The 17,609-nt window shown below is 47.9% G+C and overlaps 1 protein-coding gene across 3 annotated transcripts in view; it reads right to left on the bottom strand.

Moving 5' to 3' along the window:
* DPF3 (double PHD fingers 3) overlaps positions 1-17,609 on the bottom strand; it is a 292,610-nt gene that overhangs the window by 106,495 nt on the left and 168,506 nt on the right. For all 3 annotated transcript variants that reach the window (XR_005718633.1, XM_040226150.1, XM_040226151.1), the window contains exon 6: positions 8,402-8,480. Coding sequence is in view for 2 of the 3 variants with exons in the window: in XM_040226150.1 (XP_040082084.1) it covers positions 8,402-8,480 (79 nt within the window). In the remaining variant the exon portion in view is untranslated. The remainder of the gene's footprint in view (positions 1-8,401; positions 8,481-17,609) is intronic.

The following is a 17,609-nucleotide window of genomic DNA, read 5'->3' as shown; positions in this document are numbered from 1 at the left end:
CTTCCAATGCAGGGGCCCCAGGTCTGATCCCTGGTCAGGGAACTAGATCACGCATGCCACAACTAAGATCCAGCGCAGACAGTTGTTTTTTTTTTTTTACAAAAGGAGCTCCCGGGGCTTCCCTGGTGGCTCCGTAGTGAAGAATCATCCTGCCAGGTCAGGAGATACAGGTTCAATCCCTGATCCAGGAAGATCCCACATGCCACGGAGCAATGAAACCTGTGCACCACAACTATTAAGTCTGTGCTCTGGAGCCCGGGAGCCACAACTACCGAAGCCTGAGCACCCTAAAGCCCATGCTCCACAACAGAGAAGCCACTTCGAGGAGAAGCCTGGAGAGCGTAACTGGAGAGCAGTTATGGAGAGCTCTCCATAACTGGAGAGCAGCCCCTGCTCACTGCAACTAGAGAATGCCCATGCACATTAATGAAGACCCAGGACAGCAAAACTGAATAAATAAAATTTTCAGAAGGAAAAAAAAAAAGGAGCTCCCCATCACTGACAAATGAGAGAAGTGGTGTCATAGCCACTTGAGGGGTGGAATGAAGGTAGATCAAGGGGGTCCACCCCCAGATCCTGCTTTTTGTCCCAAACATGCTCCCTGGGGTCTACCACCCAGAAGACCCAGGCCCTATTCTGACACTGGCCCAACTGGCCAGAGTTACAAGCCGACCCGGTTTCTAGAAGGGAGGCAACACAGTGAAGTCATGGGCCACACAATCAAAACTACACAACAGTGGGGTGGGGACAGTAGGGGACAAAGTTCTTGCTCATATGGAGACCGAGTTGAGACTGACAAGACTCAGAGGTGGGTCAAGTTCCCAGGAGGGCTTCCATCACATCTGCATGCCTTCTGTCACTAATCTAACCTAATAACCCAGGTAGGGGTGGGAGGTAGAATGATTTTAATAGATTTAAATTGAAAAGCCTCAAAATTATGTAAACCATTCCATTCCACTTCAGCTATAATTACTACGTGATTCCAGCTTGCCAACCTGACATCGGGAAGCCGTCTGTCAACAGTGGACAGGGCCTCACCTCATAAATAAAGCGTGCTTGCTCATTCATTTACTGTTAAAGCATGTTGTTTCCTCAGCTTTCAGGAGCGCCAAAGTCTCTTTCAGTGTGGAGCAGGACGTATTTGTTATTGTTGTTGTGTAGTCATTAAGTCGCGTCCAGATCTTTGCCACCCCAAGGAACGCAGCACGCCAAGGCTCCCCTGTCCTTCACCATCTCCTGGAGCTTGCTCACATTCATGTCCATTGAGCTGATGAAGCTGTCTAACCATCTCATCCTCTGCTGCCCCTGTCTTCTTTTGCCTTCAATCTTCCCCAGCATCAGGGTCTTTTCCAATGAGTTGGCTCTTCGTATCAGGTGGCCAAAGTATTGGAGCTTCAGCATCAATTCTTCCTATGAATATTCAGGGTTGGTTTCCTTTAGGATTGACTGGTTTGATCTCTTGCACTTCAAGCGACTCTTAAGAATCTTCTCCAGCACCACAATTTGAAAGCATCAATTCAGCGTTCAGCCTTCTTTATGGTTCAACTCTCACATCCATACCTGTCTACTGGAAAAATCATAGCTTTGACTATACAAACTTTAGTCGGCAAAATGATGTTTCTGCTTTTTAATACACTGTCTAGCCTTGTCGTCGGAGAAGGCGATGGCACCCTACTCCAGTAATCTTGCCTGGAAAATCCCATGGATGGAGGAGCCTGGTGGGCTATAGTCCATGGAGTTGCGAAGAGTCGGACATGACTGAGCGACTTCACTTTCACGCACTGGAAAAGGAAATGGCAACCCACTCCAGTGTTCTTTCCTGGAGAATCCCAGGGATGGGGGAGCCTGGTGGGCCGCTGTCTATGGGATCACACAGAGTCGGCCATGACTGAAGCGACTTAGCAGCAGCAGCAGCAGCAGCAGCAGCTTTGTCATAGCTCTCCTTCCAAGGAGCAAGGGCCTTTTAATTTCATAACAGCAGTCACCGTCTGCAGTGATTTTGGAGCCTAGGAAAATAAAGTCTGTCACTGTTTCCATTTTTTTCCCCATCTATTTGCCATGAAGTGCTGGGACAGGATGCCATGATCTTCATTTTTTGAATGTTGAGTTTCAAGCCAGCTTTTTCACTCTCATCAAGAGGCTCTTTAGTTCCTCTTTGCTGTCTACCCGTAGAGTAGTATCATCTGCATATCTGAGGTTGTTGATATTTCTCCTGGCAATCTTGATTCCAGCTTATGCTTCATCCAGCCCAGCATTTTGCATGATGTACTCTGCATATAAGTTAAATAAGCAGGGTGACAATATACAGCCTTGACATACTCCTTTCCCAGTTTGGAACCAGTTCATTATTTCATGTCTGATTGTAACTGTTGCTTCTTGTCCTACATACAGGTTTCTCAGGAGAGAGGTGTAGTGGTCTGGTATTCCCACCTCTTTAAGAATTTTCCACAGTTTGCCATGATCCACACAGAACCAAATTCTCTATCAGTGTGGAGGAGGGCATATTAGCCAGCAGTATGTGCGAAGATGTCTTGGTGTGTGTCTGTTCTGAAGCTGGAGAAACAGGATTCATAGCCCAGGTTTAGCATTAACTAGCTGTGTGAACTTGGATAAGTCCCCTCACCTCTCTGAGCCTATTTCTTTTCGGTAAAGTGAGCTCAATTGCCCCTGCCTCTCAAGGTTGGCACTGGGATTTATAGAAGCAATGTATATAAAATGCTTAGCACCGTGCTCTGCACACATAAGTACTCGTTAGCAGACGCTATCACCATAATCAGAAAAGGCTGGGAGCAAAAGACAAGCGTTGGCGAGAGTGTGGGGAAGTCGGAGCCCTTGTGCACTCTTGGTGGGAATGCCAAGCAGTACAGCTGCTGTGGAAAACAGTACAGAGTTTCCTTAAAAAATTAAAAGGAGAACTGCCATTTGATCCAGCTGTCCCACATCTGGGTATTTATCCAAAAGAATTGAAATCAGTATCTCAAAGAGATATCAGCATTTTCAGGTTTGCAGCATTTTTCTCAATAGCCAGTATGTGGAAACAACCTAAATGTCCATCAGTGAATGAATGGATACAGAAATATGGTGCACACACAATGGAACACTGCTGCTGCTGCTGCTGCTGCTGCTAAGTCGCTTCAGTCATGTCCGACTCTGTGCGACCCCGTAGACAGCAGCCCACCAGGCTCCCCCGTCCCTGGGATTCTCCAGGCAAGAACACTGGAGTGGGTTGCCATTTCCTCCAATGCATGAAAGTGAAAAGTGAAAGTGAAGTCGCTCAGTTGTGCCCCACTCCTAGCGACCCCGAGGACTGCAGCCTACCAGGCTCCTTCGTCCATGGGATTTTCTAGGCAAGAGTACTGGAGTGGGGTGCCATTGCCTTCTCCGAATGGAACACTAGTCATCCTTTAAAAGGAATATTGTGTTATTCAATGTACAATAACATAGATGAATCTTAAGAACACTGTGCTAAACAAAATAAGCCAGTTCTAGAGAGACAAATGGGCTTCCCCGGTGGCTCAGATGGTAAAGAATCTGCCCACAATGTGGGAGACCTGGGTTCCATCCCTGGGTCGGGAAGATCCCCTGGAGGAGGGCATGGCAACCCACTTCAGTATTCTTGCCTGGAGAATCCCCACGGACAGAGGAGCCTGGCAGGCTACAGTCCATTGGGTCACAAAGAGTCAGACACGACTGAGCGATTAAGCACAGCACCACACAGAAAGACAGGTATGGCATGAGTCTATCTATATGAGTTATCTAAAGCAGTCAAATCCATAGCATCAAAGACCGGAATGGTAGTGCCAGGGGCTGGTGGGGAATGGGTGATAGGAAATAGCTAATTAACGAGCATAAAGTTTCCATCAAGCAAGAAGAGCAAGCTCTAAAGACCTGCTGTACAACGATGTGCCCCTATTCAACAGCATACAATGTTCACTTAAAAATTTAAGAGGGTAGGTCTCAGGCTAAGTGTTTTTCCTACAATGTAATTAAATTTAAATTAACTTTTTTTAAATTTCTTTAAAAATAGAGAAAGAAAATAATAACTTCACAAATCACTTCTATTGTGCCCCGCAGAAGGGCAAATGGGTGCACTGTTCCTCCCTAAATGAGTGAAACATAGAGAAAAATATTCTCCCTCTTCCTAAAAATCATCCCATCACCACCATCCTCTTTCCCATGATGCTCCTTGAACATGTGAAAGTGAAAGTCGCTCAGTTGTGTTCGACTCTTTGTGACCCATGGACTATAAGGAATTCTCCAGGCCAGTATACTGGAGTGGGTAGCCTTTCCCTTCTACAGGGGCTCTTCCCAACCCAGGGATCGAACCCAAGTCTTGCGCATTGCAGGCGGATTCTTTTCCAGCTGAGCCATGAAGGAAGCCCAAGAATACTGGAGTGGGTAGCCAGTCCCTTCTCCAGGGGATCTTCCCAACCCAAAATCGAACCAGGGTCTCCTTCCTGCATTGCAGGCAGATTCTTTACCAACTGAGCTATCAGGGAAGCCCCAGGAAAATGGAAAAGTGAGTCTCTCAGCAGGAGTCTGGCGTAGTGATGCAAAGAGAAAATCCAGAGCTGGGAATAGTTAGGAAGCAAAGTGGCAAATGCCTGAAATGATCTTAAAAATACTCTAGTGGCTCAAACCCAAGGATTTCTCACACAGATCTATCCTCTGTCATCATCCCACCTATAAAAGGGAGTAAATTATATTACTGGGATTTAAAGCTATTGAGTAAATTAAAGTCAACTGCTGGGTTGCTGAATTTTATATTAGACAACTGAGTTTTATAACAATGTTGAAAGAACAGGAAAGATTCTAAAGAGAACAACTAAAACAGAAATGCAAGCCAGTGACACTCTGCCTGCAGAATTCTTGGAGCCTCCAGAACGTTCAGATGCGAAAAGCAGGGAATAATAAAAGGGCTGATCAGTTACAGGCCAGAAGCCTTCGGATCTGAATGAAGTAGAAGAATCATTCCCAGTATTCCTAAGTATCCCCTGAGAAGCTCTCAAAAGATGCAGGTTTAACAACACCTCAGTTATCTTTGCACAGGTCATCCCGGCCCATACTCTGACCAACACTGACAGCCTATCCTACAACGTCTCGTGCAGGTACTTTACCTGAAGGGATTGAACACTCTCTCACCTTCAGCAAGAGATTAAAAGGGAAGAAACAGAGCTTTAATCCTGAAGCTGAGTAGACTTTCAGGATAATTAATAGAGATTGGTTACTTTCTGGAAAATGAAGGATTGGGTAAAAAATAAATTATGTTTAGATGATTGAATATTTCCCTGAGATGGAATAAATTCAAGGACTGAGTGAAAGGTAACAAGTAAACTATCTATCATCTGAGGTTAGCAGGTAAGATAATATTTCAACCACTCATCTTGAAAGGGAACCTTGGACAGAGAACAGAGCAGGATGACTGTATAGGAATAGATACCAGGAAGGGTTAAATACAATCATACCTGAAAAAATAGCTACAACTACTCCACAGAAACCTGAGAAGAGGTGGTGGGGTCCAAGGTGGCCTAATATTTTCATAAATAACTCAAAATATGCAGTGGGGATTATGCAAATCAAACCACACACAATACAAAAATGGCAGGGATTGCGAATCTGTGAAGAATGAAATTTAACTACTGGGCACTGTCTTTAAATTTGCCTTTATTGAATCTTGTATATTGAAGTCACATATTATTGTATCTCTTTATGGAAACTCAATAGGGCTGAATGCAGAGTGATTTATGGAAGAAGGAATAATCAAATGCATAAGTAGAAGAGAGCACACACCTGGAGAGGCATTAGCCCTGGGGGTCAGGACAGGCACCAAGTGGGAAGTGGTTGAGACGGTGCACAGTGCGAGAGGGTGGCCAATTACTTTTGCTCTCTACAGATGCAGGTGGTGGTAAGAGCCAATGCGTAAAATAAACAAGGAAATGTGTCTGTTACTCTTTGAACCATTTGGCCTTGGTACTACTTTCAATGAGAGTGCTGAGTTTAAATTAAACCTGGAAGGGGATTCAGAGCAGGCCAGCACAGAAATTATGCAATGTATTCCTAGGTAAACCAAGAATACAAGGAGATGTTAAGAGGGCCTCCAGCACAGATGAAATGCTGAATGTTGCCTATTGGTTGGGAAAAGATGCACAAAACTAAGCTGGCCTGTAGGAAAGAAAAATTTCAGCTCCTATTAAGGGAGAAAAACAATCATTCAAAGCACAGTTGGAATCATGGAAGAAAGGGCAGCTTATGGTAACACCATCCCTGGGGACATTCGAGGAGTTGACCAGACACCTCTCTACTTAGGATGCATTAGAGATTATTAAAAGCATTCCCTGCTCAGATCGGGGGTGGGAGGTGGGCCTTGCGACCTCTCCAAAGGTCATTCCTATCCCAAAGGATCACATGTCTGAAGGGCACCAGATAAAAATAAAGTCTATTAATCACTGAGCTGCCACAGTTTCCTAAGAGAGCCAGACTAGAGAAGGGCATTCCACGGCAGACCTTGTTCCATCAAGGGAGGAAAAGGGAGGCCTGTGTAGGCAGAACCAACTGCAGAGACTTCCAGAACGCCTGTAATCAGGCCTCCCAAGCAACACAGGGAACGCAGGAGGAGGAAGAGGACCCCCGGGGAGGGGAAGGGGAAACCGCAAATGGCAATGAGAGCCCCTAAACAAAGCCACAGGAGCTGGGGGAGAGGGTGTGAGCCAGGCCAGGTGGGGACACCCACAAAGGGCACGTCCTGGATTTAACGCTAAGGAGGCAGACCTCGGAGACAAAGGAACAAAGACAGGAGCCAAGGGGAGGATGGAAAGGGGTGCATGGGTGTGTCTGGGATTATTATGGGCTGGGGACCTGATGAGAGCTGGAGAGACAGAGCAAAACGTAATCCCACTGTCTGTGGAGGCAGAAAACCACCTAAGAAAATGCAGGCTTTTAAAAGAGGAATGGAGCTGCAATGCCCCAGTTCCTAAGCAGCTCTTGGCATTCCTGATAGCTGGGCTGCTCCAGCCAGACACAGCAGGAAAGCCTGCTGCTGGGGTGTCTGAAGCACCCTTCCCAGCCCTGAACCAGTCTCCAGAGGGGCTAGCAGGCTTGGGCTTTTATGTGTCAGAACAAAACTGAACGCCTTCCAGGAAGTAGGACCCAGGAGGAAGCAGGCACCTCCCGGCACTGCCAAGAGACATCAGACCCCCATGCCCTGCTCCCTCCTCATCCTGAACCTGGATCACCTGGGGATGGAGACAATGTTACCTGCAGGGCTTGTCTCAGGACTGTCATCTGCACGGTGTACTAAACAGTCAAATGGGGGTCGTGAGGTTTGAGTTCTTCTAGCAAACTGTTCTCCAAACAGCTGTCACCCCACCAGGCACAGAACAACTTGTGGAAATCGAAAGAGGCCAGCCAAAAGGGAGGAAACGCGCAGCAGCCCCGACGCACTGCCTGTGCCTCCGGCCGTCTCCCTCGGGAGGGTTCCTGCAAATACCAGCAGGGCGGGTGGGGCACCCGAGGGACCACTGTGGTCCCACTGCAACCCCTTCTCGCCCATGGCAGAGCTCTGTGTCCTCAGAGAGAAGGCAGGAAGGGAAGATGGTCAGGGAGGGCGGTTTTGAGGGCCGCCCCTGCCATGGAGCGAGCAGATGGCGCCCGATCTGGTGAGGAGATAACTAGGGCAAGGATCTAAACCCACCGTCCAGTGCTCTGGTGGTGAGAAAGACAAAGCTCTCTCAGGCTGACGGCAGTCCCTCCAAAAGCTGCAGGTCTCCAAGGTCCACCTGCTGCCACTGTTACCGCGGCTCTGCCCCCCTCAGTCCCTCCCCAGCTCTGTCTGCAGACCCTAAACCCCGGAGCTGGGGAGTCACTCGTTCAAAGATGTTCCTGAAGCCAGTGAGAAAGGCTGGAGATGGATCGCAGGCCATTTATTAAACTAAGTCATCGTCAGAGAAAGATTCATAACCTGCCTTACCTAGGACAGGAGAGAGAGAGAGAGAGAAAGAAGAGAGAGGAAATTAAAGGGAAACAAATGAAAAGCCGCCGGAGCCAAGCACCTCTGTTGGAGGATTTTGAGTTATGTTTTTGTTTGTAATTCTAAAGAAATAGAGGATGAGCCTTACAGAGACAGAGAGAGTGAAAGAGAGAGAGCCAGAGGAAAGCCACAAAGGAGGTCACTTCAGGGAAAGGAGCACAGGGCAGGGAGGCCTCCCAGGCTGGCTTCTCCCTCCTGCAGCAACACCAGGCCTGGGGGAGCGGCCAGAGGAGGTCAGGTGTGACTGCAGTGAGGTGGCAGCCAGCAGGCAAGCTGAGGTCCGGGCCCGAGAGGAGGAGCCAGCAAGCTCCGGGCTGGAGCAGCTCAAGGAAGGGTGGGGGTCCACGGCAGGAAGGTGGTATCTGCTGTACTTACTGTCACAGACGTAGGGTTTGTCATGGTCTTCCTGTGAGGCGGCGTCGTGCCTCCTCCTGCCACCTGCAGAGCCACGGGCCTGGGGAGACACGGGAATATCGGGGTGCTTGTTATGCTGACAGTCACTGTGGTTCCCCAGCATGTGTTCTGGTCATCTGGATCTCCTCATTCAACCTTATACTCCACTCGTACCTATACCAACCCCATTTTATGGGCCAGGAAACTGAGGCCCAGAGAGGCTGGGTAACTTGCCCAAATGACTCAGCAACTCACTTGTATCACTTCATTAAATCCTCACAACTCCAAAAAGCAGGTGCTACTATTATCTCCATTTTACAGATGAGAAGACTGAGGCAACAGAGAGGTGAAGTAGCTCACCCAAGGTCACTTGGTCACTAAGTGCTGAGCCCGGATGTAAACTCAAGACAGTCTTGACTCCAGAGCCTTGAGCAGTCAGAATTCCCATCCTCTACTGTTGCCCCGAGGACCTCTTCCTCCAACTCCTTAGCCCCCAGGTTTGCTGACACTGCAGGTAGATGCCAAACCCACTCCCCTCGGCAGCAAAGATGGTGGGAAAATGAGAGCAAGTACCATGAGCATGCACCTGTCACCCCAGACTCCTGTGTTCACACCCCTTCCAGCTCAAGTCTCTCAAGAGCGAGCCAGGTCCGGAATTGGGGCAGGAGCCCAGGCCCGTGGGGCACTCCCCTCCCCACTTGCTCAGCGTACTCCATGGGGTAGGCATCTGCTGAGGCCTCCCTGTGTGGTCTGCCTCCGGTCCCCAGCCAGTGGCCAAGACCTTGACACCTCAAAGTCTCCTGGGGCTGGACTCTTGACACCCCCACCGTGTGTGCATCTCCCAGAAAGGGCCAGCATCATCTGGCGGTTGTGGGGGGTGGCGTGGAGGGGTGGGCTCCACCTCCAAGGATTGACAAGAGCAGCCAGAGAAGGAGCTGGCAGCTCAGCAGCCCTGGGACAGTGGCTACAAGAACAGAGCGGGGTTTATTTTTAGACCTTTGTGAGTCCTACAGCGGTCACGTGGGTAGCACCCTAGCCTCCTCCAGGTCATTCTCTGGTAATGAGTAGCACTAAACTCCCAAGCAGGGAAAGGGCCTGCTGGGTCTTTGGGGACAGAGACAGGAGGGCACAGTGGATGAGAAATAAAACATGGCAGCACCTGGTGTGCAGGGCAAACGGGGCCTGGCCTGGAAAAGTGGTCCGGGTGGGGGGCTTCACAGTCAAAAGGCCTGAGGTGCTCTCTCTCTCTCTCTCTCTCTCTCTCACACACACACACATACACACACACACACACTTTCCCTGGGGACATCATAGTGGAAGGGCCTGTACCCCAGTCACGTGATGTACACCCTCTCCCCAAACACTCGCAGTTCACAATCAACAACCACCTGCCAAGCTACGGCGGCCACCGCCTCCTTGGTTGTCTCTCTCCAAAACAAATTACAAAATTCCCCCTCCCTCCTCCCCTCCCCTCCAGGGAGCTTTCCCGCCTGGCCTCCCCCCCGCGCCCCCCCATCCCTGCACACCACCCCCTCATCCCTGCACACCCCACCAGCTAGCAGCCCCCTCCCCTCACCCTCATTACGCAGAGTTGACCCCAAGAGGGAGCTGTGCGGCCCTGGCAGCCACCCCCTCCCCAGGCACTGACAGGCCTCCCTCCCTGCCCACGTTGAGGGTGCTCACCCTCAGCTGCCCGCGCCCCCCCCCCCCCCACAACGTCCCCTCGGAGAAGCCGGGGACAGCTTGACGTGTGCAGCCCGCAGCCCTGTCACAGCCGCCTCGGAGCAGGTGAAAGCAAGTCAAGCAGAATGACAGAGGCAAAGGCAGACTCGGGGAGGGGGCTAGGGAGACTAAAAATACTTCCCACCCGCCAGGGAGGAGAGGAGGGGAGCCAGACCTGGGAGCAGCCCGAGGGGGAGGGGGCCCCCGTCGAGAGCCAGGGCTTAATAACGCTCCCACTCTCTCCTTGCACCTCAGTTTCCTCAACTGCAGACAGGGATCGTGGCTCCAGGGCATGGGGGACACAGGCCAGGGGTGCCTCCAGTGGCTGGTACGTATGTATGTGAAAGTCGCTCAGTTGTGTCCGACTCTTTGCCACCCCATGGACTACAGAGTCCATGGAATTCTCCAGGCCAGAAGACTGGAGTGGGTAGCCTTTCCCTTCTCCAGGCGATCTTCCAACCCAGGGATCGCACCCAGGTCTCTCGCATTGCAGGCAGATTCTCTACCAACTGAGCTATCAGAGAAGCACTCTTCCAGTCTCCGGCAACATATCAAGCCTGGAAACTCAGAACCCACTTGTCTTGCTCACATGTCACCTCCTCAGAGAAGCCCTCCTGACCAGTATGTTCACTCATGCCGTCCATCCTGCTTCATGTCACAGCACTTGGCGTTATCTGGCATTATACTGGGCTTCCCTGGTGGCTCAGATGGTAAAGAATCCACCTGAAATGCGGGAGATCCAGATTCGACCCCTGGGCCAGGAAGATCCCCTGGATGAAGGGAATAACTACCAGTATTCTAAAGGGCTTCCCTGGTAGCTCAGTTGGTAAAGAATCCAGCTGCAACACAGGAGACCCTGGTTCAATTCCTGTGTTGGAAAAATTTGCTGGAGAAGGGATAGGCTACCCACTCCAGTATTCTTGGGCTTCCCTGGTGGCTCAGCTGGTAATGAATTCACCTGCAATGTGGGAGACCTGGGTTCATTCCCTGAGTTGGGAAGACCCCCTGGAGAAGGGAACAGCTACCCACTCCAGTATTCTAGCCTGGAGAATTCCACGGACTGTATAGTCTATGGGGTCACAAAGAGTCAGACACGACTGAGCGACTTTCACTTTCACTTCACTTTTCACCAGTATTCTTGCCTGGAAAATCGCATGAAAAGAGAAGCCTGGCAGGTTACAGTCCAAGGGCTCACAAAGAGTTGGACATGACTGAGCAACTAAGCATGCATGCACAATGTTATACTATATATTTGTATATAGTATATTTGTATATTTGTACTTGCTGGTTTTCTGTTTCTCCCACCTAAGTGTGGGAAATGCATCTATCTGGGCCACCATTATACTTGGAACCTGGCACAGGGCCAGCCACCTAAACAGCACTTAATAAATGTTTGCTGAATAAATGAATCGGTCCACCAGCCAGTCAGTAAGTTAATTGTCTTTGGTTCTTCTCCTTCATTCTCTGTATCCACCTGGTATTGTCTTCCTTCAAAGGACATTTTAGGCTTTGCATTTCCCTTTTACTCCATATCTTAATCCAGCGGCATCAATTAACCCTTGAGCTGCTCAAAGAAGTCACCAGCTAGGGTTCTACCTCTATGTTGCCCTACCCAATGCATCCTGCATGATTCTCAGACTCATGAGACAAAAGGAGAGAAGGACAGGAGCCCATGGTCATCCATTCAATCACATATTCAGTCACAGCCATCATACGCCTACTGATTTATCCAATGATATCCTAATACCAACCCTACCATGACCACCTCAGGCTCATGCTACATCCCCGTCTTTGTTTTGATTGATCCCTGTCATGAATCAGCCTCTACTCTGCCCAGCCATATCTGGTCCATGCTTTAGCCTTGTTAACATCCCACTCCTCCAAGAATCTTCCCCTTGCCACACTAGGGAGTAAAGCATCAGTTTTAAAGTCAGACGGACTTATCTTTAAACACTAGCATGTTGGACAAGTTACTTGTCTAAGTGTCAGTTTTCTCAGCTGTAAAATGGGCAGAGCAACATCTTTATTGCAGAGTTGTTGTAGAGCTCATAAGGGGGTGTGAAACCACAGGGGACAATACTAGGTCTACAGGAAATACTCAATAAATTATTTCCCATCCTTGCCCAGCTGATTTCTCTTTCCTCTGAACTCTTATTGCATTTGGTAAGTTCACAGTCAGAAGCCTGCTGCTTTCTAATTGTATCATGACTATTAGCATTTTCTCCTCAATTTAATTCCAAGCTCCTGGAGAGCAAAGATGACAGTCCATATTTTATTATAACCCCTGACACTTAGTACTATGCAGGGCACACAGCAACCAAAGTTCTTTCTTATATACTACCTTGGTTAATTCCTACAATACCATCTGAGTTTAACCGACTAATATCATTCCCATTTGGTACTTGAAGAAACAGGTTCAGAAAAGGCTCATGACTTGCCATAGTCACAGAGCCAGTGGAAGACAGAGGCCCAGGTTTCCAGATTCTGTTACAGAAGACTTTGAGACTGATGTCCATAAAAACCACCCTCTCCCTCTGAGAACTGCCCATCTCACTCCACTCCTCCCACCTCCACCTCCCATTCACACACTGGTGGGCCATGGCAGCCATGATTGCACCACACGGCCCTGCCCCCCTGGCTACTGTTGATTGGCTGACTCAGAAGTAGACACATAACCCAAGCTGGGCCAATCAGATTCTACCTCCAACAGACTTCAAATTGGAAAATAGTGACTCTAGTTAGTACAGGTCACTTGAACTAGGGACCCATACGTTCAGGAACTATGGGGCCACATGCACAGAGAAGCAGAAGAGGCAATCTCGTGAGAGAAGAATAAAGGAGGAAGGAGTAAAGACCAGAAACTGCCTGGGTTCCTTACTTTTTCCCTGTCCTAAATCCCTGCCACTTTCTGGTCCTTCCTGAACCTTCAAAAATTGCTCAAATCTCAGGCAATAGCTCAGCAGCTTTTCAAATACTTCCCATTTTTGCTTAACCTGTTGAGTGTTCTACAACTAAAAGATTCTCAACTAGGATAGACTCAGTCTCAAGCAGAGAGTTAGTTGCTCTATACCAGTTGTTCTCAAATAGTGGTCCAAGGATCCTTGGGAGTTGCTGAGACCCTTTCAGGGAGTCTCTGATGTCAAAACTATTTTTGTAATAGTACTAAAGTGTTATTTGAAAGTTTTCACTCTCATCCTCCCACAAATGCACAGTGAGAGTTTTCCAGGGGCTACACAACACAATGATGTCATCAGTCTATATGCTTGTGTACTCTTAAGTTTAACATTTTTCTGCTTCTGTTTCTAATATGGGATGTATCACAGGTTATAAGCCACCAGAACAACAGCTTTGGGGGCTCTCAGTAATTTTTGAGTAAAGAATCTCTGAGGCCAGATAAATATTGAAGACTACTGTTCGACACTCTTGCTATTTAAAGTGCAATGCTCAGACCAACAGCACTGACATCATCTGGGATACTTCTAATCGAGCAAGATCTCAGTCGCCACCCACCAGACCTACTGCATCAGAATTTACGCTTGAACAATATCACCAGGTGCTTTATACGCACATTAAAGTTTGAGAAGCACTGGACTACACCATTCTGCATCATAAACACTTACTGATTGATCACCTGATTGATAACACTCACGTGGAGGACTCACAGGAATTTCATGAATTTTAAAGAGCTTCAATTGTTGGGCTAAAGTTACCATAGACTTACAGTAGGGCTTATTGTTGCATTAAAGCTACCAAAGACTAGGGCCAATTATTAATTGTTGGGCCTAAATTTCTCTCACCTCTCAGGGAATCTCCATTGTCAAAGTCAGAGAGCTATTCCCTTTGCTTGTCTTCTCCTAATAATATTTCACTTGTATTAAGCACTCAAAATTGGTTGTGAATTACTAACTCAATTTTAATGATGAAGAAACTGAGACCCACAGTACTTACATTATTTGGTCAAGGTCACAGGGGTTACATAATTGACCCAAACTCTAGTAAGTGGTAGAGCTAGGATTTGAACTCAGAGTTCAGACAAGGTAGAGACTGTTCTTGCCATCACTACCTTAGCCCTGACTTCTATGAACACACAGAGCATCTGGGGGTCTTGTTAGAGTGCAGACTCCAATTCAGCCCAACTGGGGTGGAATCTGGCATCTGCATTTCTAAGGAGCTCCTAGGTGACACTGATGCTGAAGCCCAGGGACCACACACTGAGACAGCCTTAGACTGCATCTCAGTCCTGACAACAGAAACAGGAGTGACTGTCCTCCAGGTGCCAGCAGCAGCTTGAATACACATTAAAGGGTGGCTTCATTGAGGTTGTATATGAAGCAGTCTCCACTCCTTATTCCAGCACAGGCAGGCTCACCTGTAACTTTTAGGTCCTTCCATGGTTCCCCCCATGGGTGACATGCCCACCATGTTACTGCACAACATAAAGCCATTTGACTGCCCCTCAGCCAGCATGGATGGGCCCAGAACTAGCTGAGGCCCCATCTAGCTCCCTTGCTGTGTTCAGGCCTTTTCTCAGCTCCCAGAAAGCTCAAATAAGACTTTTTGTTCTTTTCCTATCGTTAAACCATTCATTCAACAAACTGGTCAATGGCCACACGCTGGGCACTGGGCCATGCATGACCCGGTGGAAAAGTACAGACCTGTGTTCAAATCCTCACTTCTTCCTTACTGGGTTGGACAACCTCGAACAAGCTCTTAACCTCTCCAGAAGTAATAATATCAACTTATAGAAAAGAAAGAAGCAGTGCTGACCAAGAGAAATACAATGGGGGTCACATGCCCTTTTAAATTTTCCAATGGCCAAATTTTTTAAAAGAGTGAAAAGAGAAGAAGATAAAATTAATTTTAGTAATATATTTTATTTAACCCAATCTATCCAAAACATCTTTATTTCAGTATGTAATCAATATAAAATCATTAATGAAATGGTCACTGTTCTTTTTATACTATGTCTTCGAAATCTATGGCTTCCCTCGTAGTTCAATTGGTGAAGTATCTACCCGCAGTGCAGGAGACTCGGGTTTCATCCTTGGTCAGGCAGATCCCCTGGAGAAGGGAAGAGCACCCCACTCCAGTATTCTTGTCTGGGAAATCCCATGGACAGAGGAGCCTGGCAGGCTACAGTCCATGGGGTCACAAGAGTTGGACATGATTGAGCAACTAAACTACCACCTTCGAAATCTGGTGAATATTTTACATCTACAGCATATTTCAATTTGCATGAGCAACATGTCAAGTGTTTGGTAGCCACAAGTGAACAGTGGACAGTGAAAAAATACAGAATGCAGCATAAAGGACCTACCATCACTCTCAGGAATGTAGTTCTTACTGTGAAGAGCCTCGTCATTGCCTGATGTATAGGAAGTATACAGTCAGTACAGTTGACTGTTGCTGCTGCTTCTGATGGTGTTCTTACAGAGAAGACACCCAATTCATATTTGCTGACTGCAAGTTCAATGCCTAGATTTCAGGGAGTAGAGATATTAAAACAACCATTGTCTACCATCTACTAGAGTAAGTTTGGTTTGGGCTAAGAGAAGAGATGGAAACCGGCCTGCAGGCATACAGCAACTGGCGTTCACAAAAGGCCCAGAAAGCCCACATTCTAAAGTCTTCTTTAACAATAGAACCAGATCATTCATTACTTCGTAACCCCCAATGAAGGCATGGGTCCAGGCAGATTTATCAGTGGCCACTAAGAAGACTAGGTAAAAACACGATGAGGCACTTTTCTAAGGAGAGCTCTGGCTGACAACACCCAAATTCACTGATCAGTTTTACCACCACTGAAGTCAGAACCAGTGGACAGCATATGCCTCCAGATGTGAAGCAATAAGAAACACACATCACACCTAGGAAAGAGTCTAGCCCTACCAAAAAGGTATTTACACACACACACACACACGAATATCCACAATCTAATTGTCTCTCATCAAAACACTAGTTTTCAGGAAATAAAGAGGATCCAAGGACACATTAGACACCACCAGTCTGCCAAATCTAGAATATGAAAAATCTACAAGACCAACCACCTAAGTTCTTCAACAAATAAATGGCATGGAGGGGGAAAAAAGTATGTATGTGACAGGGAATAGCAAGGAAGAAAGAAGTATGTTATAGAATGCAAAAGACAAGTTTCAAACTGCCAAAGCCATTTTTGAGAAAATCAGGGGGAAATTATCAGGCACTGGATACCAGAATGGTGGTCGTTTAGTCACTCAGTTGTGTCCGACTCTTGTGATCCCATGGTCTGTAGCCCACCAGGCTCCTCTGTCCATGGAATTCTCCAGGCAAGAATACTGGAGTGGGTAGCCATTCCCTTCTCCAGGGGATCTTCCTGATCCAGGGGTCAAACTCAGGTCTCTTGCATTGCAAAGATTCTTTACCGACTGAGCCACCAGGGAAGGTGGAGGATATTAGAACAGTTATTTTTATTAGGTATGATAATGATGCCTGTTAGAGATATACATTAAGATATGGCACAGGTTAAATGAAAAAAAAAAAAAAACCATCTAGGACTTGCATTGAAATAGCCCACATACCAAAAAAAAAAAAAAAAAAACTACAAACAAGCAAACTTACAAACCAGCCAAAAGTGGGAGAAAAGATTAAACAAGAATGTCAAAGCATTGATCATGGAGGAAGCTGAGCTGTGGCATCAGCAGGCAGCCCTGTCCAGACTGAGAAATTCCAGCTCCTGTCCAGGTCAGAGCACCGTAGCTCAGAGTGGGCACTGCTAGGCCACCTGCACCTGTCACCTAGGAACCTGCTTACAATACAGCCTTCCATGCCCAACCCTGGACCTCCTAAATCACAACTTCTGGGAGTGAGTCCTACAAATTTGCATTTCGATAGGTGATTCTGATGTGTGCTCAGACTCAAGAGCCATGGGGAATAGACAGCCTTCTTGTAATCACCACTCAACCCAGAGGACATCTAGGACCAGCCTCTCATCCGGAGAGGGAGTAAGCATCCATCCAGAGCCTGAAGAAGCCAGACCGGCCTCAGAGCACTAATTCTCCAAACGGAAAGCGGCAGCTCATTCCCACAGCGCCCGCTCCACCAGGTTATTTTCAGATACTCCTGCAGACCCCTGAAGGTGACCACTGACAACCCCTTTGGCCTTGAGCGTGAGGACTCTGGAGGACTACCCCAAACGCCTGAGAGCGCCACTCAGGTTTGGCTCCCTCCCCTCGAGGGTCACCCTAATTTTTTATTCTATCCATCATGGATTTCCCATCTGCTATTCCCCAGGCTTCTGGCCTTTTCTTGCCACATTCCAGGCCCACACACCTCCAAAACTCTTGCCACACCTGCCTGGGAACCATCAGCTATGGCCCCGCCATGCTTTCCCAGTATGCTTCTGCTCTCTGCCTGGTGAAAGGTACGCCAAAGCAGTACCTGTGAGACTGGGGCAGCCCTAGGGACAGGACACTTTCAGCCTTCTTCTACG

The sequence above is a fragment of the Oryx dammah genome, unplaced genomic scaffold (genome assembly GCF_014754425.2).
Source record: "Oryx dammah isolate SB20612 unplaced genomic scaffold, SCBI_Odam_1.1 HiC_scaffold_26, whole genome shotgun sequence".
In the NCBI taxonomy this organism is placed as follows: Eukaryota; Metazoa; Chordata; class Mammalia; order Artiodactyla; family Bovidae; genus Oryx; species Oryx dammah.
This window is presented reverse-complemented; position numbering and strand designations above follow the sequence as displayed.